General features: G+C 48.5%; 1 protein-coding gene across 1 annotated transcript in view; it reads left to right on the top strand.

Annotated features, from left to right (window-relative positions):
- Nucleotides 1–8,700: 8,700 nt before the first annotated feature.
- Syt13 (synaptotagmin 13) overlaps nucleotides 8,701–25,463 on the top strand; it is a 42,873-nt gene continuing 26,110 nt past the window's right edge. The window contains exon 1 of the mRNA XM_004851974.4: nucleotides 8,701–9,188. Coding sequence (XP_004852031.1) covers nucleotides 9,006–9,188 — 183 coding nt within the window. The 5' untranslated portion in view covers nucleotides 8,701–9,005. The remainder of the gene's footprint in view (nucleotides 9,189–25,463) is intronic.

The raw sequence follows: 25,463 nt of genomic DNA, 5'->3' as shown, positions 1-25,463 counted from the left end.
TCCATTTTGCAGATGTTGACACGAAGCCTCACAGAAATCAAGTTCTTGGTCTGGGGCCACCCAGCTGGTTCTCCTGTGGGATCTGGATTCCTTGAGGGGACACAGGTTCCCAGCCTTCTCTCTGGCCTGACCACGACACAGCGCTTTCCAGCCAGCCTGACCACTGGCCCAGGCTGTGGATAGATCAGAATCCAAGGGCTCTGTCCAGATCACCTGTGCTCCAGCCCTGGAGGGTTCAACAGTGCCTGGGACTTCTGGGATGTCCCTTGAGTCAGGTAGGTGGAAAGGAAGCAGTAGAGTGAACCTGCAAAGCAGCTGTGTGTGAAGTGCTGCCAAGCCCCGGGACTTGAGTTGAGACCAACAAGACAGGGCTTGGGATAGGAACAGAGCCCCTGTCTGCCTACTTGTCAGGTACACGGAGGAGCTATGAGGTGCCAGGCACTGCTCCAGAGGTGGGAATGCACCGTGGACCACAGAGACCCCTATACCTGCCTTGCTTGGGCCTTGCTCCAAAAGGGAGACTTGGGCCATCAACCAGTTAAACAAGACAGATCAGAAGCCTTATAGAGAATGTTAACCAATGATTAGTGCTAAGTGTTTGGAAAAGCAAGGCGAGGAAGGGAACCAGAGAGAGCTGGGTCAAGGGATGGTGAGCCAGTAATTTTAGGACAGAGAGGGAGCAAGGTGACTCTGGCAGCTCGTTTCCACCTTCCTCCTCTAGGTGGCAGCATCTCCCCGTCTGTAGGACAGCTTCCCATCCTCTTTCCCGCCCTGAGGATCACCAGTTCAATTCACCCAAAAATGTCTTTAAAATGGGAACATCCTCGAGGTAATACCTGAAGAATTTCTGGGGCGTGAGAACATTGTCCTGTCTTGTGACCTACGTGCTGGATAAACAGGTGTGTTCGTTTTGTAAAGGCCCACCGAGCTATGCTTAGGACCTATATGCTGTTTACGCTATATGTCAATAGTAAGTTCAAAATGACAGCAACACCTCAGACATTTTATTTTAAACTAAATTGTAGCTTACATGATTTTTGCCTACTTATTGATGATTAGAACTCTGTGTCATCTTTCTTAAAATTTATTCAATACATTAGTACAGATAAAAAGCCCGGAGCAGTGCCTGACAGGTTGGAAGTGCTTAATAAACGCCAACACTGTTTCCTCCGGAGCACACCCACGGTACCTCATGTGTGATTGCCAGTCTCATGCTCTTCACAGTGGAGGAAGAACTCGGAGACATTTGCCTAGGAATCTGATGGCAGAATCCTAGAATTTTGTTATTTCCCCCAATCTTTTGCAGGTAACTACCTACTTTAACAGCAGTTTACCTGTGTGTTCTTTGCAAAGCCCTCACCTTAGTTTGCATGAAATAAACTCTTTTTCATGCTTCTCTTTCAACTGTTGGTTTACCAGTTAATTAAAATGTGTAATTCAATAATGAGATCAACTGACATAAAAAGATTTGGAGATAGTGTTAGTCAGATTTATGTCACTGTGACAAAATATCTAAGAGAATCAGCTTTAAAAGGGGATAAGCAGGTGTGGTGGCACATGCATGTAATCCCAACACTCAGGAGGCTAAGGCAGGAAGACTGATGCAAGATCAAGGCCAGCCTAGGCTACACAGTGAGCTCAAAGCCAGTTTGAACTAAATATGGAGACCCTGTCTCAAAAAAAGGGGAGGATAGACTTATTTTGGCTCAGGTTAGAGCTTTCAGTCCATGCATGGTCAGCTGCTTCCATTCCTTTGGGACCTGTCATGAAGAAGATCATGGCAGGGAACACTTGGTGGAGCAGAGCTGCTCATCTCATAGCAGAGAGAGAAGGGAAGGACCCAAAATAACCTTCAAGGGCTCACCCCCAATGACCTACATCCTCCATCTTCAAGGGCATGAGATTTCTATCACCTCCTAATTGTGGCATTGGCCGGGGACCAAGCCTTCTACACAGGAGCCTTTGAGGAACAAGTAAGAGCCAAACCACAACAGGACAAACACAACTAAGCCTAAAGGAATAGACACCTCCACTAGAGAAGGAGAAAAGGGTGAGGACAGCTAGGGCACAGGCTGGGGACCCCAAGGCTTCATTTGGCTGTGAGCATCGGGCACTTGGTGCAGTAGGAGTGGAGAATTGGGGCTAATCTGGAAAGCTGGCTCAGTGCAGGTTGGCTCAACAAGGTAGTGCTGGCCCCTTCTTAAGTGCGGGGATCTGCAAAATTGATTTTTATGCAATGGCTAATGAGCTGTGAACCAATCAGACATTGTGGGAGGCACTTGGAAGGGCTGTGTTTGGGACACAGAAGTTTCTTTTCCAATGTAAATGCCCTATGCTGGGTGCCTTACAAAAGCTAGCTCTGTATAGCTCCACAGTAATCCCCAGAAAGCAAAAACCTTATCTCTTTTGTATCAATTAGCTAGCTCCTGACATATAACAAAGGCCCCAAGTCTTCATGGCTTCCAGTGACTCATGGGTTAACATAGCTCATGGTTCTGAAGATCGGTCCCTGGTTGGGATCAGCAGGATGGTTCTTCTTTCTTTAGGTGGGCTCAGTCCTGTATTCCAGGTGAGAGTCAGTCAGCTGCACCGTTCTGCTTCTGGGAATTGGCTGGCTGTAGGTTGGAGTGGTGGAAATAACTAGCATCCTTCATCTCTCGTCATTCCACAGCACAGACTGGGCTTCCTAACATGGGGGTTGGGCAGGATTCCATAATGGAGAACAGAAGCTTCTAGGGTATCTGGAGACCTACGTTTGGAATGACACAATGCCATTTCTATCAGAGTCAAGGAGCCAAATTAAGTCACAAGTCCGTCCTAGATTATAGGGTGGAGCAACAGAGGTGACCTCTTTGCAAAGTCACGTTGCAAATGGGTTTGAACACAGAAAAGGGAAGAAAGAGAGCCTTTTGCAGCCAATGTCCGCTACTCTTTTCACAAATGGAGAAAATGAAACTCAAGCTAGTTAAGCTTCCTGTCCATCCAAGGTCTTCTAGCAAGTCAGCCACGCAGCTGGAATACCACGCACACACGGCACTCCACTAACTAACCTTCTCATCAACCTAAGCTGCCTTATTAGCAAATTAAAGGATCTAGAGCAAAAGAGATCATTTTAACCTTTAAATTAACAGTTACTTGTGAATGTTCATTACTTATGCAGCACTATGCACTAGGTCATCCCCACAGCATCCTTATGGGTGCAGATGATTATCTCTTCCTTCAGATAAGGAAACTAAGGCTCTGAAATATTTAGGCCACAGCCTACTGCACATCATGACAAGGGATTCGAATTCATTTCTTCTGTTCCCCTCTGTTCTTTCAGCCATACTGGAGGTTCACACACTTCTAGAAGGCATCAGAAGGTCCTTGAACAATTTAGGGTTAGTTATAAAATTACATGTTTGGATAAGTAGCAGTTTTCTGAGAAAGGAAATATTCTTTATTAAGTTCTCCAAGTAGACCTCCACAAAGTCAAGCGCCATATTTGTAGAAAAGTCCTGACCTTCCTCCCCATCCGCAGGTGGAGCCCTCCTGACTACATTCCATTATCTCTGAATGGTCCAGAAACCTAGAGAGCAGAGGAGCCTTGGGTTACCTCCAGATGAAACTGAATGGGACCAGGGTCCTATTCCTCTTAGAAGCAAGCTCATCCTGTCCTCCAGGCTGTGATGAAACATGAATAAACGCCAGGTGGGTGAAAAGGCCCCGCGTATGCAGCAGGTGGCTTCAGTGATCAAAATAGTGCTACTTTGATGCCAAACTCTTCTCCATCATCTGCAGACACAGATTGTGAATCAGAGCCCCAAGACCTAATCTTTTTCTCCCTTCTGCCTTCAGATGTGGCCCAGTGATGGATTTTTCTTTAAGTACCACCTGCCCTACAATCCATGCAATTTGATGGATCTCTGCTATTTTGATCTGTGCTCACACCTGAACACATATTTTAATTTTCTCTCTTTCTTCTCCCTTGCCTTATGAGTTATTAAAAGGGTGTTTTATGTATCCAGAAAAAAAGATGTGGTCCTGGAGACGCTCAGAGGCAGCACAAGAGTCCTGCAGGTGTCTCACCCCTGGGCCCATACTGTGCTGGGCCATCCTCCCGCAGCCACAGGCCCATCCGTACTGAACTCTGCAGGGCACTATATGGGGCCCAGAATCCGCCCCATGTCCCAGGCCACTTCCTCATGCACATCCACCTTGACAGGGACCTGGGCTCAGGGAACGGCTAGTTAGCAGGGGTGCTAAATCAACACATGAGAGAGCCAACAGCACAGATCTGGAAACAGGGCCAGAGAGAAAAAGTGACTTGCCTACCCAGTACCTGCCCTCTGCTAGTGCCATTTGCAATTTCAGCTGCTGCCTGGCTGCAGATGCCCGGAGGTAAGCATGCCATCCTTCCCTGGATGCCAGCTGTGAGCCACTTTGCCCTCCTCAGCTGTGAGCCACTTTTCCAGGTGTTCTGACTGAGTCCTGGCCTAAAAATCTTCTGTGGCTTCCTATTATGGTCTACAAGCCCTGTCCCCTGTCCCCTGCCCCTCACTCCAGGCTCTCTGCACAGTGAGTTTCTTCTATCATGTGCTGTGACCTGCTCCTTCTGGCTCATAGGGATTTGTTGGTGGCTGGAAATCAACCATGGTGGGAATAGGCTACACCAAGAAAATCCGTGAATGCTACAAATCAGATTCTTTTTCTTTTGGGGAGTGAGTAGACCAGCCCACTGCTAGCCCATGCCCCATGTGCCATGCTGTCACATAGCATGCTGAACATGCTATGCCCAGTCTGAAACACGTTGTCCCCTTTTTTACAGAGCTAACTCCACTTTTCAGACCTCAGCTCAGTTGTCACTTCTGGGAAGGTTTCCTTGACGTCTTTGAATAAAGTTAAACCCCAGCCATAAGCCTTTGCTTCTGAGCTTGTAATGCACTTGAGACTTTCCATAGGTGATGGATGGTTATTGTCCATCTTCCCCATGGAAATGTAAATTCTCTGTCATGCAAGGGACCCACCTGGCTCTGCTCATCACCAGGCACAGTGCCTGGTAATAGGGACTTACAACATCTGTGGATGAATGAGTGACTTGGAGGAATATGCACAAGACAGTGAGGTCTAAGTTTTGGCTTCTGCAGTGGAGACCACCCTTGCTCAGGCATCCACAGTCCCCAGCCTCCTTGTTCTTACCTTGTCCTGTTAATAGCTCTGGCCCTTGGAATGTAGAAGTGTCCCACTGAGTCACCTGCCCCTTCTTGAATTAAGAGGAAGATGCATTTCTATTGAGCTCATTACTGAGGATTTGAGCTTGTGGGTACTGCAGCAGAACCTAATCTATGCTGACCTTCAACCTCAACCCAGCTCTGTCATTCCTTCCTTCCACCCTTGTGGAAAACCACTTCTCTGGGTTTCAGTTTCCTTAATGATAAAATGAAAGGATTCTACAAAGTCATCTCTGAAATCTTCCCAATGCTAAAATTCAGTTGTTCTTCTTGTATGTTTTCCTCACTCCTAGCACCATCTGCGGGAATCATAGATGCTTGCTAAATAAGAGGATTTTCTAGATAGGCATAAACTGTGTCACAACGATGTTGTGGTCAGTGATAAGCAGCAGATACAATGTGGTCCCATGAGATTATAATGGAGCTCACGCGACAACCATAGCGTAATGCATCTCTTGTGTGTTTGAAGGGATGCTGGTGTAGACAAACCTTGTGCACTGCCAGCCACATAAAAGTAGTGTGTGTATAGTGCCTCCTACTGGATAAAGAAAATAACTATGCCACTGGTTTCTATAGTTACTATACTATATTTTTTAAAATCATTATTTCAGAGTGTGGCCCTTCTGTGTAGGAAATAAAAGTTCGCTGTACTGCAGTGTGCTGGGTCACACTGGCAGCAGCCTCCTCAGTTTCGTGGTTACTGTATCAGAGGCCACAGTACGTAATTGACCTCCACCATGCAGGTGTGTGTCAGTGCACTGGCCACACTACTGGGACTGCCCCATGAATGCTCAGAGTATGTCCCATATTTAAGAGATGCTTAACTGTACTTAAAATCCTTTCTCTCAGGTAAAAGCATTTTAAAACTTTTTGGAAATTCAGAGTGATGCCTCAGAGTGCTTAAATAGCCAGAAAGCACAATATTGATCAGAATATCAATGGCGACCTTTCATTCAGAGTCTGGGGGACCCTCGAGGATCCCTCCCTCAGCCTTGCTTCATGCCCTTGTGTGCCCTTGGATCCTGGCAGCCTCAAAGTTCCCAATTACTGCAGGCCTCACCCTCAGAAGCTGTCTAACCATTCCCCTCGGCTGACTGTCAACTGTGTTCCTCAGAAGACACTGCCTCATTTTCAAAGGAACTCAGTAATGCTTTTTCTTAGAAAGCTATCATTAAAGGCCACTGTCCACATATCAGTAGCAAGAACCCAAAGGCACCTCTTTGATGAGATGTGTGAGGATATCTGGTTGGATAGCAAAGGCTCCCGGAGTCCTGACAACTCTACCGTGGTTCAGCTCTCCTGGGGTCTATTTCTGGCTCATGCATGTGAAAGAAGGGTGGGGCAAGCTCTTCTTCCTGTTATAAATGAAGGCCACTGTAGCTGCCAGCATCCTGGTAACCATAGTAACGATGGGCCACATGACAGGTACTGATCTCCATCAGACATTTTCTGTTATTAAGTGTTCTTCATCTTTCCTTCCACCCTCACCCCAGATCACGTTTAAATAGGTGGCATCGAGGACCTCCATGGGGAGCAGCTCAGGGCCTAGGAGACCTGAGCTGAAAGCATTAATTATACCTCTTATTTCCCCAGAATATTTTGCAATGCCAGGTCCAGGAGCCAAGAAAACCTCCCTGGGAAGCTCTGATGAGAGACATTGCTAAATCTAACACCAGAGACTGAAGTACTTCAGCTCCGCAGTTGTCAGCAGTAGGGTTCAGGGGAAGTTAAGCCTGGTATACAGCAGGCATACAATCAATACTTGTGGAAGAGTCAAGTTAATGAAATGGAGCTCATATAGCAAATGGGAATCATTCCCAAGCCACTGGAAGTCCTGTATGACATAATAATGTGAGTCATTCAGCAGTTATTAAGTGCCTGCTGCATGCACCAATCAGTGAAGGTGGGATGTACTAAAGATGTTAGCTTGTTGAATGAACCCCAACTTCCTGGGAGCAGTTGAAGTTCATGGCCATGTTGGGAACTGTGCAGTCAGGAGGGGTTCACAGGGACCACATCACAAAGGGTTTGGGATCAAAGTTGTCTCTCGGATTTATCTCTGGAATCTTTGAAAGCCACATGCACGAACAAGGTCAGCTCTGCATTTCAGAAACACCCTTTCCGATGCCCTGTAGGGAACAGATCAGAGGCAGACTATTGCTTTCATCAAAGGAACTTCTGAACCCAATTCTTAGGAGAATGGGCACCCTTTCCTCCTTCATTTGGGAACCTGGCCACCATGCTGGGTGATGCTCCTGCTACCTGGCTAGCCCCGGTGGAGGGGAATGAAAGTGTGCATTGACTGTCTCGCTGACTTTCCTGTAACAGCAGCCACCAACAGCTGGCCATGTGAATTTGCCATGGGACGCCCAGTTCAGTGGGACCTCAGATGACTGCAGTCCCAGAAGGCATAACACTGAAAACCACCCAGCTGAGCCCAACCACCCCACAAAACCAGGCTAAGTAGGAAAGTGCTCTAAGTCACTCAACCATGGGTGGGTTTTTTTTGTTTTGTTTTGGATAATTACATTTATTTTTTTATTCATTAAGTTTACTGGTACATTTTAGGTATACAATATGATGACATTCATCATTGGGAATTTGTACATTTACATGATATATCTCGGTTCTTTTGTTTGTTTGTTTTTTGGAACCGGGGATTGAACTCAGGGCCTTGCACTTGTGAGGCAGGCTTCAGCACTACTGAGCTAAATCTCTGGCCCTCTTGGCTCTTATTCTTCACCATTCCCCTGCCCTCCCTTCAGTCACGGGTGGTTTTTATGCAGGCTGAAAACCTGGAGGGTAGCACCAGGCAGGATTCAACCTGCGGCTCAGCAGGAAAAGTCTAGCTGGAGAGATCATGGACTGGGAACTCACTGGCTTCCTGGGAATTTGTGGATGAAATCCTGACAGCTCTTCTCTCTGGAGTCCAGCCTGCCTGGAGCATGCCCAGCTCAGCCAATGATTGCTGAATCAAACTCTGCTCTTAATGGAAAATGCAGCAAGCACTGTTGTCTTGATCAGACCTCTCCACGCCTACAATTCTAATTTTCCCACATGGTAAGCATGCTTTTATTCTGAGTCAAGTTTGTACTCCTAGCTGGGATGCCTGATGCTCTCTATGCTCCACAGGTGAGTCCTTTCGAGTGTGGGCTTGAGCTTGGGTTCCACAAGGCCATGTTCCCAGCTGTCCCACGTCCCCTCTGAGCCCGGTACTCTCATCTATGCATGGCATGAGAATCTTCCCTGCAGAGCTAGTGAGATAATAAAGGTGAACCACAAGGTCGAACCAAGGCAGGATGCAGAGCGCTGTCGGGCATCTGCACCAGGACACTGGGTTGTCCCAAGCGTCACCCTGTAGGAAGCCTCCTCCACAGGCGAGCTGGGCCATCTGCAGCTCCACCTGTTTGCAAAGCTTGGAGGGCACCAATCTGACAGCCTCTCTGCCAGGCCCGGGGGGAGAGAGAGGGTGGTGAGCAAAGGGTTAACCTGGTAAAGTCACAGGCCTGGCTCTGAGCCACCCGGGTGCCCAGCTGTCCCTGCGGGCAGGCAGAACCTTAAGGACAGAGGGAGGCAACCCTAAGTGCCGCAGGCTGGGCTCCTGTTGGGTAGGAGTCCGGTCACATGTTGCTGTTCGACACGCTCCTGGGTCAGCCTCCTGTCTGACGCCCTCCCTGTCGCTGCCTCCCTCCCGCCCCTCAGCTCGGCTCGGCTCGGCTCGAGGATCAGCGGCAGCAGCGGGAGAGCTGCCTAGCGGCGGGAGGCGGCGGACCGAGCCCGAGCGGAGCCCGCACCATGGTGCTCTCGGTGCCTGTGATCGCGCTGGGCGCCACGCTGGGCACGGCCACCAGCATCCTTGCGCTGTGCGGGGTCACCTGCCTGTGCCGGCACATGCACCCCAAGAAGGGGCTGCCGCCGCGGGACAGCGAGCCCGACCCGGAGAAGGCGAGACCCGGGGTGCTCCAGCCGGCCCAACAGGTGAGCGGTCCGGGCCGTGGGCCTGGGGGTGTCGCCTCTCCTCCCGCCACAGGGTTTGGCAGGGACGGGACGGAGGACGTGCTCAAGAGGGCCGGAGGGCCTGGGCGGATGGGGGCTGAAGGATAATTGGAGGTGAGGGGCGTGGGGGCTGGGAGGGGAGTGGGGCGGCAGAGAGGCTTACGGGAGGGGAGCAGCCAGGCCTTGGAGCGGCGTGGGGGAGGGGCTGCGGGGGGCTGCGGGGGACAGGGCACTGGGCTGGGTGTGGGAAGAGGCTGAGGGGGACTGCGGCTTAGGAGAGGCTGGGGACTGGGACTGTGGAGAAGGCGAGGTTTGCAGGATCCAGGGGGCTGGGGGGAAATGGGGTTCATGCGAGGGAGGAGGACAGCTGTGGGGCTGGTGTAGGACGCACACCACACAGCTAGGAAGAAAACAGAGCTGGCTCCCCCACCCTGGGTGTTGCCCCCAGTTGGGGAGCCTTGTGCAAAGGACAGCGGTGTCCGGGGTCTGCAGAGACCCTGAAAGGGGAGGACCCCACGGGACCCTGCCCACCCTGGCAGCCCTCAGCTCCAGCAGGGGGTCCCACAGCAACCCCCAAATTGCCTCTGAAGAGTCCCCAGAGACAGGAGCGCTTTTATCCCATGCCTTTGCTAGTCCCCAGAGCCCCTTTGGGCAGGAAAAGGGCTGTGTCCCCTCAGCCCTGGGGCAGCAGCAGGGTGATGGAGCAGTCTGGAAGGTATCCCTGCCTCAGCTGTGACCTCCAGCATGGGTTCTCACATGGCCTGCAGAATGCCCCCTGGAGAACAGAGAAACGTCTTGCTGGAGTGCTTAGAGGAAGGAGGCTCCTTAAATGACCTCCCACCCACCCCCATTCCCTATAGGTCTTGCAATTCTGGGAGCAGCACTAAAATCCCAGGGCTCCCCCGCCCTCTTTCCAATCAATTATTCACAAGCTCCCAGGACCCAGCTGTATGGGCCTATGTCGGTCACTGGATAGTGTGAGTAGCCGGGGAATGGCTGCTGTCCTTGAGGCACTTAAAATCCAAGCAAAGTGACATTGAGACTGGTAAACAGGAGCCCTGGGCTGTGGGATGTCACCATGGAGTGGTCTAGATATGGCGTTGGTAGGCTCTGCACTGGCAGGGACGGGATACGTCCTATCCGGAAATTGTGACCGACCCCTCAACCTGCTCCCCTGTCCAAGGGACAGTCATATTGCTGCTTTTCAGTGGTGCTCTCCAGGCACTGTCTTCTCCCTTTCCCAGAAAGAATGCTAGGGACACAACCAGTAGGAATGACTCCTGGAGGAAGGGCCCCCTCCCACCTCTGTCTTACTGACAACCAGCAGCCCACACAATGGCTGATCATCTGTTAAAGCCAAACCAGATTGTGTCTGTCCCCTGCTTCAGTCCCCCACAACATCTCAGCAGAATAAGCCAATGGTGGTATAGCACTGGGTCAGGCACTGCTCTTAATATACTCATTAATGCATATAACAACCCAGCAAAGGAGCATGTGCTGATCTGACTTAACGATTAGAAAACAGAAGTTCAAAGAGGGTAGGCAACTTACCCAAGGCCACACAGAGAAGTTTTAGAGCCCAACTCCAGCTGAGCTGGCCTGATTTTGGAGTCTGTGTAGTAGCTTCTCCACTCCATTCCCTCACCTGCCTAATGTATCTTTGATGGCCCCAGCATGTCCCCAGGATGTCCCCCTTCTGCCGCCTCAGGTCTCCTGGATTTATGATCATTCTGATAATACACCCAGCTCTTTCTGCCCCTGTCTTGTTTTCTGCTGACTTTTTACACAGATGGCTGCTTCTCATCCATTAGGCCTCTTGCCTGTTGACACAGAAAACAACGAATCTCCCATTACCCTTTCCCATATCATGCCTTCCTAGTTCTTTTATAGCCCTTGTTGCAATGGGATGTGGATTTCCAGATTCACTTTCTTGCATAAGATTTATTCCCACCTCCTGAAACCAGTAGGGATCAAATAAGAAACTGTTGACAAAGGAAGGCAGCCCAGCATCCTGCTGGCTGGGGCAATGTCTGGCTTCTCTCTTCACATGTGGGTGGCTGCACTACGCCTTTGTAACCCAGTTTGCTCACTCTGTAGGGACCTGATGAATACTTGTTGGTACGTGGCACCCGCCCCTCCACATCCCCTCACCTGTTTCCCTTGGGGACAGGGAATTGGGCAGCCCAGGGCTAAATCCATAGGTGCGAATATGGTGACACTGATTTGTCATAGTGGCTTGGTTGCCACTGTGCTCAGCCAGTGACCCAGATAAAGTAAATAAAGAAAAGACAACACAGTATATTTCAAAGAAAGTCCACAAGGCAGTGTGCAAGGTGGCAGGTGACAGCACAGTGGCGTAAGGGGCACATGTGGACAGGGAGGGCCAGAAGCAGGAAGGCTCTCTGGAGGTGTTCCTAGAGAGAAAGGCTGCACAGGTGGGGAGAGGGGTCTAGATTTCTGTGGCCCCGGCAGGGGTTTCTGAGGTGTGATCTGTGCCACTGAAAATGCGGGTGTTTGTAGAGTACCAACTTATGGCCTGTGACTCCAGATCTCACAGGTTGCCTTGCTGGAAAAGCTCCTTGAATTCATTCATAGGCCAGGCCTGGGAATCTGATTGCGACCCTGCCTGGCTGCAGGAAGTTGGCATTCCTAGTGATTCTGAAAAGAACTCTGAAACTTTCCCAAGGGTTTTACACCTGCCCAGACATCTGTAGATTGAGCTTAAAAGGTTTGTGGCCTTGGGTAGGAAAAAAGTCACATCTTTCTTCTCACTCCTTTTAGCATATAGTATAAGTAGCCTGAAGATCCCAAGTTCCAGCCCAGCCTGGGCAATGTAGCAACTTAGCAGGAACCTGGCTTCAAATTTTAAAAAGGCTGGGGATGTAGCTCAGTGCAAAAGGCCCTGAGTTCAATCCCCAGTACTACAAAAAAGAAAAAAAAAGGAATATAAACAAGAAACCACAGTAGCATTATTAATCCCTGTGACTTTTTCCCCAGGGAATCATACATGGTTCTGGAACACACTATAGTTGTTGCAACTACCTCCCAATACCATTGATGCTCATCTGTCTTTCTAAATTATGGTGTTTAATAAAGTCCCCGCTAGATCCAGTTAGCTAATGCATTCATAAAGAAGCATACATGTAGCTATTTTGCAAGTTGATCTCCTTAGCTGTTCCTTTGTAGTGTTCTATCTTTCATTTTCTGCTTTTCCAAGCATTCAGAGAACTTCTCTAGACAGAAAAAAAAATTGTAGAAGCTAAAAGGTCAGGAACTTCTGCTATGTTCAAGGTGGCTGGCTAAGGCGGGAGCCCTTGGTCATAGTTTCCTTTCATGGCTCCAGCAGGTTTCAGCTTGCAGTTCTTTGCTGTTTTTAAACATACACCCTGGACCTTTTATCCTTTCTTCTTGTGCAGCCCTTTGTTGAATTCAAGGGATTTAGTGTCATTATACTGTCCTTTCCTGGCCTGGCAGAGTCACCCGGGACCTCCCTGTCACCAGCCCAGCTCTGGAAGCTTGCCAGTGACCTGGTGCCTTGAGCAAGGAGACACACAGGAAGCAGACAGAGTAAGGGTGATTACATCTCCTTCACTGATCGCTTCTGAATTTATTTGCACACAGCATCCAGACCCCTTTCTTTCTTCCCCAGAAACTTCTCCCTATGTGTCTGTGCAGTGCCCTTCAGCCATTCCTGGGCCTTTCAGAGAAAGCCTCATTCCCACCTAAAGAGCTGTAGAGTGACAGCCCAGTCCTTTCCCCCAGCCCAGGACCCTGAAGTCCAATACTTAGTAGGAGTTTGGTCTCGTTTTCAGGAATCTTTCCTTTTAGCATCCTTCCCACATGGCACTTACCTTGTCGTGACCATAGATGGACCTTTGCAAATGCCTGAACTCCCCAGGAGGACCATGGTACCATCTCCAGGAAGCTGACATGTGGTCCAAGACTTTAGCAAGAGTGCTTGGCCTGCAGAGTGGTCACTACACCTTTTCCATCCACATCCCCAGGTCTTCCTGACACATGCTACCAAATTATAAAACCCTAGCCTTCTTCCAACAGACTTGGGATGCCCAAATGGCTTTCAATGGAACCCTAGTAGATTGATTCCAAGTTTTATGAACTGATATAAGTAAGTGGTGAATTTGTATCTAGCGATACATGTTGTATTAGTCAGCGTTCTGGGTGCTAGGTCGCAATTTCCATCACCTATAACTTAAAGGAGGAAGGGTTTCATTTGGTTCACAGTTACAGAAGACTCAGTCCATGGCCCACTGGCTCCAAGGCAGAAACATCATGGTGGAAGGGTATTGTGTTCAGTTCATGGTGGCCAGGAAGCAGAGCAAGGGAACAGCACCAGGGAGAAAGGGGCCAGGGACCTTATATCATACACAAGATCACAATTCCATGACCTACTCAGACACATCTAGGAGCAAGCTTTACAAATCTGCTAGGTACTTACTTCTCCAATAAAGTTGATATACCAGGATTAATAGTCACATACATACACTGGTGTCTTTTCTCCCCAGGGTCAGAATTGTATCCTTCACTTTCCTTGTATCCTTTAGCAATGTCTGGCATGAAGCTGAGCACATGATAACCCTTCAAAGTATGTTTAGAATGAAGTCAGTCTATCAAGTCTAACACTGAGGAGAAGGGAGACACAAAGGACACTCCATCAAAGATCCCTTTACTTGGGATGTGAAGCTGTGTGTGATTTCTTGTGTGACCCTGAGGAAAGTAATGCCAGGGCAGAGCGGGGACCCATTTGAGCTCTGCTTTTCCACTGCACTCTCAATCTCTGTGCTGGCTACCTATGTGTGTGCACCTTGTGCAAATTCACCCACTGTCCAGTTAGAATTTGTGTGCCTTTCTCTGTCTCTTCTACATCAATAAGGTATATAGGAAAAGCTATCATCTTGTGACATGATGCTTGTGAACACTGAGAATCAAGCCAGTATTTATTACCAGGATGACTTTTGGACCATGAGAGGTGTAGGGGTCCCTGACAGCTCTCTGCTGTCTGTCTGGTGGCCACCTCCTGCAGCATTAAGAACACCCTCCTTGGACCACCAATGACGGACTAGTAGCCCCCCCTTCCCCTCTTTTTAGTCCCCTAGGGCGCCCCACCCCATTTGTCTTCATTGTGCTTATAGGAGTGAAGGTGAGCCAAGCCCAGGGGCTGTGCTCCATGTTCATTATTTCATTCATTAAAGGTTAATGAGCACATGCTAGGCATGGGACACAGCCATGAAAAGGCAGACATATTCTCTCCCTGAGGGGTGGAGACACACACAACAGAGCAAGCCTCACCTTGAGCATGTTATAGTGCTGGGAAACCTTTAGCAGGGAAGTTCCCACTTTCCGCCCCAAACAGCTGGTGCCAGTTCAGGGTGCTTGCTCTCCTGGGGTTTCCTTGTCCATCAGAGATCACAAGAGGCCACAAGAATTGCTAAACCCTGCTAGCCCCACTTCTGGAACTGATTCAACTCTGGGCTGCTTATGGTCTGAGCTCAAAGAATTCTTAGTCATTTATTCATTTGTTTATTTGTTTGTTTGTTTGTTTACTTGCTTAACTTTGATCCTGAGGAATGAACCCAGGGCCTCCTGTACCTGCTCTACTGCTGACCTACACCCTTGTCCTGATTCTCAGCCTTTGAAAAGATTCATCTCTCAGCTTCCTGTTAGCTGCCCTGCTGACTGATCAACTCTCCCATTTATGTAAACAACAATGAAAGCTCCATTTCTATAGGGTAATAAATAACAAGAGCAGTGCAGCTAGCATTTGTGGAGTCCTTCACCTGTGCTGACCACTGTCCAAATCACTTTAACCACATTAATTTTAATTCTAACAATGAGCCCATGCAATATGCATCATTACTGTTTTCATTTCGTAGGTGAGAAAAGTGAACCACAGATCACTTCAGTCACCTCCTCAGTGGCAGAGCAGGGAATCACATTTAGGGAGTCTGGCTCCAGGGCCCACAGTTTGGATCACATGGCAGAGCTTAGCAGAAAAAATTAGTCAAAATTATATACGGGCCTCTGCGTGTCCCAAATGTGCATGTGAGGGTCTCTGTACCCGCTCTTCTGCCAGTCAGCACCTGAAACCTCCCTGATGCTCTCATAGCCTCCCTGCCTCGAGCAGCCTGGCTTCAGGCACAGGTGCAGCTCAGGGGCCTCCAGTGAGATTTTACACAGTAAACATGTTTGGGCTGGTTGCTTAGCAACAGGGGAGCCAGTAGGAAATTTTCACCAAGAAATTAGCATAGCTTATTTTAGGGAGATGAGCAGGGCCCCGCTGGAAACACTAAGCCCTATGGAACCCTCAGCCAGGGGACCTCTAGGTCTGTGTCCATCAATTCTTTCCCTGTGGCAGGTCCTGATCTGTCCTATTCCCCCTTTTTCTTCCCTAGCTTCTCCTCTGGGTACAGCACATAGACAGATACTTGAAGGGGCATGGCTCTTCTCTTCATAGAATTGTGGGTCATCAGCACCTTTCCTTAGCTGTATCCTTTTCAGAGTTTCAGAGGCTGGTATGCAGCTGTCACCTACCTGGGTCCATGACTTGGATAGTCTCCTAGTGGCCGGTGAAGGCTCCAGTATCTCAGAACTCAGCACTTCCAGAGCTTCCTTCTTCACATTGGGAACCCGTGCTTTGAGGATGGAGGAGAAAGGCTTCACAGAGACAAGTCCTAGGCAGTATGGGTTCCTACACATCAAAATCAGACTCAATACACCTGTGCATACTAAGTACCCCCATAGGCAATTTGATAAGATGGAATGAGCTAGCAGAGCACAAAAGGAAAACAGTTGAAAGGGGGTATTCCTTCCTCCTTTCCTTCCACCCTTCCTCTGTCCCTTCTCCCCTTCCTCTCTTGATCATGTTGAGCATATACTGTGTGGCTGGGACAATGCTAGAGGGTGGGAATCCAGTAGTAACTGCCCCTCTCCAGTGATACAGTGACCTACCCCCAGCCCCCATGAAACTTACAGTGCACTGGGAGAGATCACAGTGAATAGAAGCAGAGCACAAATAAAGTGTGTGGGTGGCTCTAAGTGGTGCTGGTTCTGTAAGAGTGCAAGGTGGAGCTGATCCCATCATGAAGGTCAGGAGAGGCTTTTCTGGACATTGATGGCCCAGTAGAGAGTTGGAGTTGGAGGATAAGTTAACCAGGGCAGTAGGGAGGGGTGTCTGGGGCTCCACTCAGAGGAAGGAGCTGTGCAAAGGTCCTGGGGCAGGAGGAAGCCTAGTAAGGCTGGGAGTTCAGCAGGGACTGCGTGAGCAGGGTTCCTTCACTCACACCTGCACCAAACATTTACTAATCCTCCTATGGGGCCATGGAGCTATGCACAGATGATATGAAAGTTGTGATTCAAAGCATTTTTGTATTGAGGTAAAATTCACACAAAATTTACCATTTTGAAGTGTATGAATCAGTGTCATTTAGAATATTCACATTGTTGTGCTGCCACACAATAGGTGAGCTAGTTCTGTTCTAGAACAGTCTGTAGTTCTAGAATATTCTCTCATTCCAGAGGAAAACCCCATCCATGATTAGTCACTGTCCCTCCCTTCTCCTGCAGCTTCTGCATCCACCAACCTATTTCCTACCTCCGTGAATTTACCGATTCTGAGCATTTCATATGAAGAGACTCATACAAGAAACGTTCTTTTGCGTCTGGCTTTTTACACTTAGCATGTTTTCAAGTTCCGTCCATGTCCTAGTGTGTGTCAGTGCCTTATTTATTTTTGTGTCTGAAAAAAGTCCTATTTACACACACACACACACACACACACACACACCTTATGTTGTTTGCCTTTTTGTCCCTTGGTGGACATTTGAGTTGATTCTACTGTTGTGCTGCTGTGAATAGAACAGCTAAGTTCATTCCTGTGTGAAAATTAATTGAATATCTTTCATCAGTTTATTCAGGTATATACCTAGGAGTTGAGTTCCCTCTCATGGTCACTCTATATTTAATTTTTGGAGGAACTGCCAAACTGCTTTCCCCAAAGGCAGCACCATTTACATTTCCACCAGCATAACCAAGGGTTGTAATTTACCCACCTTTTCCCCATCACTTATTTTCTTTCTGGGTCACTGCCACTCTAGTGGGCGCAATGTGTATCTCATTGTACCATGTACTAAGTTTTTCACATTAAAAATTCCAACCTCTCTCATTTTTAAAGTTATTCTTATGGATTCCATTTACATCCCCGAAATACTTTAGAAGTATTACTGAAAAACTTATCAAGTGAATTGGCATGTAAACAAAAATAATGCAGCAAGTAAAATTGTATATAATAACAAAGTAATGGCTAATATATGGTATTCTCTGTATAAGGTAGGAATTTCTTTTCTTAATTGACACACAATAATGTTACATATTTATGGGGCATAGTGTCATGTTTCAATACACCTGTACACTGTGGAATGATCAAATAAGGGTGATTATCATATGCATCACCCCAGGCATTTATTATTTCCTTTTAGTGAGAGCATTCACAAACCTGTCATCTAGATATTTTGAAATATTCAATACATTATTGCTGTCATGGATTGATCTAAATGTCCCCCCAAAGCTTGGTGTGTTCAGAGGTGGGGCTTCTGGAAGGTTATTGGATCATGGGGGCGATACACTCATCAGTGGATTAATCCACCTGTGAGTCCGCAGCTGAATGTGTTAGGAGGTGGGGCCTGGTTGGTAGAGGGAGGTCACCGGGGGCGTGGCCTAGAAGGGTGCGTCTGCCCCCTTGGCTCCTCCCTTTTGTCTCTCTGCTTCCTGGCCACCATGACAGGATAGCTTTTTGCCTGCCATCCCTTCTGCCATCTTGTTCCTGCCTTGGAGCCAGCCGACCATGGACTGCAAACATGAGCCAAAATAAACCTCTCCTTTTTTAAATTGTGGCTACTGGATGTTTTGCCCAGCAATGGGAAAGCAAGTGAGGCAGAACTGTAGTGACTTTACTGTACCTAGAACATGGGGACATATTCCTTCTCTATAATTGGCCAATCTTTCCTTATCCTCCTGCCTCTCTGCCCTCCCCAGCCTCTGTAACACAGTTCCACTCTCTACTTCTGTGAGATGAACTTTCTTAGAGCTTACACATCTGAGTGAGATCATATAGCATTTGTCTTTCCGGGTCTGACTTATCCATGTTGTCACGAATGACAGGATTTCATCGTTTATTTCAGAGCTGGATGATGTTCCATTATGTGTATATTCCACATTTTTTAATGCATCCATCCACTGTTGGCTGTTGAAGTTGATTCCAAGTATGGGTTACAGAAACATGGGAATGCAGATGTCTCTTCTTTGACAGACTGACTTCCTCTCCTTTGGATGTATACCCAGAAGTGCGATTCCTGGATTCATGTGGATTCATGTGCCACTTCTATTTTTTATTTTTTCAGAAACCTCAAAAAACAATGGCTGTGCCAACTTTCATTCTCCCCAACAGTGTGTGAAGGTTGTTGTTCGCCCCATCATCACCAGCACTTGTTACCCTGTCTTTTTGATAATGGCCATTCCAACTGGAGGAAAGTAGTTCTTCATTATGGCTTTAATTTGCATTTCCCTGATGATTCGTGACTGCCTTTGTCACTTTCTCATTGTTGGGACTCAATACCTGACACCAATAAATTAAAGGAGGAGATGTTTATTTTGGCTCATATTTCAGTCCATAGTAGGCTGGCTCCATAGCAAGGCATGGTGGAGGAGAGCTGCTCATGGCACGGCAGCCAGGAAGCAGAGTCAAGGGAGGAGCTGGGAATGGAGGTAAACCCTTTGGGCTCAAGCCCCCGGCTCTAAGCCCCTAGGATCCAGTCACCTGCCAAAAGCCCCACCTATGAGCACTTGAGGCTTTGGGGAGACATCTAGATCTAAACCATAACAGTGACGTTGAGCATTTTTTCACGTTAGCCATGTGCATGGCTTCTTTTGAGAAATTATTTGGGTCTTTTTCCACTTTTAAAAAGGATTGGTTTGAGGTGTTTAAACTTTCATTTTTAACATACTCATCCATCACTGGCAAGTTTTGAACCAGCATTCACTGTCTATGGTGAGTGCTTATTAAGATGAACCCACCTGGACGTGGAGAAAACCCTGTGCAGCTCGGAGTCTCACAGGAATGGAGCGGGCATTATCCCAACCCCCCAGTTCTGCCCAGAAAGTTGGCACCTGCTGCTATGCTCTGTAAATATGTTGCACATTATTGCTGTCGTCTTCCCCACCCTTCTCCAAGCTTTAGCCCCTCATGGGCCCCAAGATGCTTCAACCCATCACCTGGGGGCTCTATGATCCCGGGTCCCATCGAGGTGTTATGTAGCCTCTTTCCATATCATTTCCTCATGTGTGGGCATTGCCAGGCCAGTGTGATGCCAGGAGGACCTTGGCATCCTCCACGGGGCTGCTGTGATGCTCACACATGGGGTTTCTTCCCCAGGAGACTCACTCATCGCTAATTCCTCAGGTAATGGGAGCTCCCACTGCATTATAGAAAAGTCCTAGGCAATCTACACAGTGTTGGAGGAAGTCGACTGGGAGCTTGGGATGGACTTGGCCTGCATTATCAATTTTCCCATTAAACTAATGGCATACAACTGGCTGCCTTGTGGAATTTACTAGCCAGCACATTTCCAGGAACGTAGTACAACTAAACCAGGAGGCCACTGCCTACACGACTATAAATAACAGAGGGGAGAGGGTCCTGTGGGAATTCTGGGGCTGGGCGTCTCTGACACAGACAGACCCTCAAATTTTGACACCTTTCCCTGACTCCCCCACCCTCGTGTGCACTCATTAAATCCAACCCCTGCTTTTCTTTCTTAGAAAGCTGAGCAGGGCTTCACAGACAACAGAAGCGAGGAGGAAACGCAAATGACTGAAGGGTAGAGACTGGGTGAGCAGATGAGGGAGGAAGAGAAGAGGATTTGCAGGGGCCGTTGCCTCTTCCTACAGCCAAAAGACAAATCCCAGGCTCAGGGAGGCAGGCGAGGTACTGAGTGTTCCTGTGCCTCTCTGAGCTGGAGTCAAGGAATGGAGACAAGCAGGGGCCCTGGCAGCTATGGCACTGAACCCAGGGCCATTGCACTGAACTAATCCCCAGCCATGTGTGTGTGTGTGTGTGTGTGTGTGTGTGTGTATGTGTGTGTGTGTTTTATTTTGAGACAAATTCACTCTGAGTCACTAAGTTGCTCAGGCCGGGTTCAGACTTTCGAGTCTCCTGCTTCAGACTCACACAGTGCTGGGATTCCAGGCATGGGCCACCACACCCAGCTAGCTTCACTTGTTATGAATGAGATCTTTTTGCTCTCCACTTCTTGTCCCTGCTCCCTTGGTGAACTATTCAAGGTAGTGTTTGAAGCCTTCAGCTGCAAAGCCGGCATGAGCTAAGACCCACAGAGCCCACTTTCCCATGGAAGCGCACCCAAGTCTTCCAGCTGACTTACAGAGGCAGAAGAGCAAGGACTCTGCTTTTCTGTAGGTTAGAGGAAGCAGTTTGGAGGCAGCAGGAAGAGCTGATGGGAACAGCATTTTAGATGGTAGCCTCCTGCCTCCGAGCGGGTAATAGCTTCTCCAGACTCACTCTAATTTCCAGCCTGGTCCTTCACCCACAAGGAAGCACACGGCTCTCAAAGAGAACCCAGCGAAGGCAGCCATGCTACTGTAAGAGCAAAAATCAAAAAAAAAAAAAAAAGAGCAAACATCCCTGGCCTGCACACCTGCTGTAAGCGCTCTAAGGAGGCTGTCTCTCCCACTCCAACTGAGAGGGTCCTTGGGGCAGGTGCCAAGCTGTCGCCCTCTGTGCAGCAGCCTCAGAAGAACCACATAGACCCAGAGGATGAAAGGGATCTGGCCTAATCCTGCAACCCTGGAGCCTGGCACTCGATTTTGGATACCCACTAGTATCAGTCAGGTCACAGTCTTCAGGGACACTTGCCATGTTCAGCATGGTTTGAGTGTGTCCCCCAAGGGTTCATGGGGTGGAATTTCCATCCCCAGTATGACAATGGCATGAGGTGCTGGGACCTTTAAGAGGCAGGGCCTAGTGGGAAGTGATGAGGTCATTGAGAACACGGCCCTCCCCCAGGGGATAAAGGTAGCTCCCATGGACAGTGGTTCTTTCTCAGGACAGGGCTGTCATAAGAGCGACCCTTACTCCCAGTTGCTTTCTGGCTTCCTGTCTTACCATGTGACCTCTCCCTCCTCTGTATGTCTCCACTATAGTGTCATCTGCCTCTCGGGCTTAATGCCGTGCTATCTGGGACCATCGACCTCCAAAGCTGTTTTTATTTTTTTTATGAATTACTCAGCCTTGGGTATTTCAATATAGTCATGGGAAATGGACTCATTTACTACTTAAAAGAGGAAATTGGCTCTTAGAAAATACTCATTTCATGAACAAGGTGCTGAGCTACAATAGGATGCAAACAAACTGAAAAACCTGAGTGTGATTCAGACTCTGTCATTTTCTACAAGACAACCCTGCTATGCTGACCTGAAGCTTCCTCGTGGAGGAAACAGAGACAATAATAAAGTATACTGACGTAATGTTGAAGGTGGAATGAGAAAACGCTTACAAAAGCTCCCAGCAGCCTCTGCACCAGCTCAAAGCATGCTTAGGTGCTGTGAATTATTTTCTTGCATCTGGTGGGTGTGGTTCAGGAGCTCAGTGGTCTCCAGGAAGTGGCCACTGAGACCTGCTCTAATCCACAACAGAGCTGGAGACCTGTCCTTAAAAACTATGCAGTTCAGGCTGGGCTTCAACTCAGTGTGTACCCCAGACTGGCCTTGAACTTGCAGTGATTCTCCTGACTCAGCCTCCTCAGTGCTTAGTAGTACAGGCATGCAACACCATGCCTAGCTCTTAAAAACATGTTGATCCCCTTATGGTGGATACATAATCCTTATAAAACACGTGTATACTTATGTATTGTATATGTATTTATACTAATACATCTTGCACTTAATAAAGAATGCACAAACACACTCTTTAAACAATAAAATGAAAGTAAATTATAAAATAAAATGCTGTTATTTTTACGCCATATCCCAAATGGGCTATCTTGCATACCTGAGTGGCATACAATGAGTGGCATTTTATTAGGTAAAGGCATGGAGGTTGAGGATTTTAAAGATTCTAGGCATAGGGCACATGCAAATGCCCTGTGGCAAGAAGTATCACATAGGAAGGACTGAATGAGATTCAAAGTGAGGGCATGGGAGAGAAGGATGAGAAGCAAGAGGCGGGTCAGACTGGCCCAGGGAAACCCAGCCAGGGCCTCCTGGGCTGCCATATTTGGGATTTTATCCCCAGAGCAATGGGAGCTACTGAAAAGTCCCAAGCAGTATGAGTTGGGTCTGGGTTGTGGGAAGATCCTCCTGGCTGTTGTGGGAAGAAGACTGGATGGGGAGAACAGAGGTGGGGAGCCTGGAGAAGGACTGGAGCCAGATGCTGGTGGATTGGCCAGTGTGGTGGCAGGAAACAGCCTGGGTTGTGGGAAACAGACTGCCTTTCCCAGTGGGCCAAGAGTGAGCTTCAGGAAAAGAGAGAGGGGTTAGGAGATGACAGGGGTCCCACTTATCCAAGCAGATGGGGATGGCATTTAGCAAAACAGAAAACACTAAGTTGCCCAGGCTGGGCTTGAACTTGCCATCCTCCTGCTTCAGCCTCCTAGAGTGTAGAGTGAAAAGTTGATGTGCCTACAGTTAATATTGCAAAGAATAAGCTGTCCATGGACAGAGGAACCAATGGCCTGTTGTACCAGCAGGCCCTGTGCCACGTGGTGCTCCTGAGGCCTGGGAGTGGCCCGGGCCTGCGGCCTGTGACACCCGTGGAGGATCCATCCGAGACATTTGCAGCTGGGAGAATGCCTGGCTCAACTAGTGGTTTGGAGTCTGATAAAGTGGGTCAAGGCTGCTTCGGGGATGCAGGCAAGGTCCACAGCTCCACAGGCTGTCCCTGGGGTGGCCCGCCAGGGACTTCATCGGGAGCTGAGAAGGATGGCCACGCCTGCAGCCGCTGCTGCCAGTAGGAAACCCCGGTCCTGGGCTCTGCCGGCCACCTTGGGGAGGCGGGGCTGATTGCAACAGTAAATGAAAAGGTAATTGGGACAATGAACAGTGGGAGTAACTGTGCTGTCATGAAAGGACCATGGCAGAGTGGTTTGAGTTTTGGCTGTAGCTGGGCAGCAGAGGGGTGGGGCATAGGGCTGTGGATTGAGCCCAATCCCCTCTTCCCTCCATGTGTGACCACCAGCCAGCCAGCCACAGGACCTTTCCATGTCTTTGTCTGGCCACCTGTTGGCTATGTCATCGCCACTGAATTGTTGTGGGGACTAAGCTCATTAACACAGAGCATCATGCCCGGAATTTGCAGCTAGCACAAGGAATTGGACATTTGAGGAGGGAGGGCTGGACCGGAAAGCACTGCTATCTCTGCAGCCTCTCTGAATCCTCCTGCCCTGACCCCAGCCTACTTGGGCCGCACTTCCTCCCCGCCCTGTCAGCAGCATTCACAGTGTCCCTGCTCTATGTCATCACCTGGAGCTGGCCCGGGGAAGCCTTGCTGGCACAGGAGATGGTGGCAGGGTGTTTATCCCCCATTCCCTCCCTGCCAAGCTGCCCCTTCCTTCCGCAGACAGCTCAGCTCCTGCCTGGCAGCTCTTCTCCATTCCGCCACCCTGGCCTGTTTCTGGTGACCTTCAAGCCCACGGATGTCACCTGTGCCCAGCTGATCCTGGCCCTACAATACCCACCCTTGCTCACTGGGTCCTTAACCATCCATACCTCTGTAAAAATCTACTGAGTGGCGTCCTCCTTGTCACCCAGATCCATTAGCCATGTCTGCCATGAGCACAGGGTGGGTGAATACCAAGGTCAGGGCACTGAGTGTGTGTGGTCTCATCTGATTGGCTGGCACCACAACGTGGAGGCTTTGGGTTTAAAACTGAAGTATAAGAAGAATCCGGTGAAACAGTCCTGTCCTGTTTTGAAGCCACACTTTACAACACAGCTGCCTCCAGGGCAGAAACCACTATTCTTTCCACCTGTCGGCACATCAGAGGATGGGTGCCTTAGATTAGTGTTCCCTGCACTTTTTCCACACCACGTCACCTCTGATAGATAGAATTTCATGCTTGAAGGGCTCTGTAGAATGCACTTCCCTTCTCTCCCTCGGAGGAAAGTGTCTGAGAATGCACATGTGTAAAAGGGGCATTGTAAGAATAACCCTGAGTATTCTCTAATCAGTTTTTACATGGGTATAACAATCAAGTTTTGGTGCTTTGACTATCATTTGTAATAACCTAGCACAATAACAAGGTTGAAGATTGTTGCTGTAACCAGTGGCTTCATCAATTACATGAGGATTACAGAATCAAAACATCCTATAGCCTCTCTGGAAGACCCTAAATTTTATGTCAAGGAAACTGATATCTTGATATTCAGCACGCTGAGAGGCTGAGGCAAAATAAAATTTTTAAATAGGGGAAAATTCTACACAGCCCAGTGTTTTAAGACTTTGATAACAAAGTGACTTTCTTAGGAAAACCAACATTCAAAACCTGGTCACAACAAATAAGAAATCAAGAAAAGAGATCAATAAGATTAAAATGAGCTCTGTTAATCCAACCACAGAGACCACATTAAACATGTGGGTTCTCATTTTACAGAAGCTGTGGACAGCTCTGCCCTCTGCCACTGACCTGGTCTAACAGAAAGACTTGGGGTCCCCCAGAGAGCAGTACAGTAGCGGGCATGGAAATTGTGGAAATTAAAGACTCAAAGAGACTGCCGGTGGGTGGGCGTGGTGAAACATGTGACCATTCTGCACAAAGAATGTCCAAAGTTAACTCCAAACTGAGAGAAGTAACAGAGCTGCACCACCAGGCCACTGGTCAGGGGAAGGTGGGCAGATGGGGCCATCGCTAGTTCTGCGGCACCTGCTGGAGGATCAGAAACAATGACCTGGACTTTTCCGCCTTTACCTGCTGTGGGTGGAGCCCAAAGACGAATTCCTGCAGAACCACCCAGGGTCATGTACTGGCTATCAGCACTGGCATCAGGGTGCCCTTCCATTCAAAGCCCAGCATGGTCACATGTAGCTGTGTGACCGTGGATCAGTTTCAACCTCTCTGAGCCTCAATTTCCTGCTAGTTAGAGAAAATTATTATGTTGTTTTTACTTTCCTTTATTAACATTAGGGTATATGCCATAAGAAAACATTCAGCACTTCCCTACAGGGCTCAGCAAAGG

This window comes from Heterocephalus glaber, unplaced genomic scaffold, assembly GCF_053883595.1.
Source record: "Heterocephalus glaber isolate CG9 unplaced genomic scaffold, H.glaber_assembly_v1.0 deba00000594, whole genome shotgun sequence".
Lineage (NCBI taxonomy): Eukaryota > Metazoa > Chordata > Mammalia > Rodentia > Bathyergidae > Heterocephalus > Heterocephalus glaber.
The sequence above is the reverse complement of the archived record's forward strand: the minus strand, read 5'-3'. Positions and strand labels throughout refer to the sequence as shown.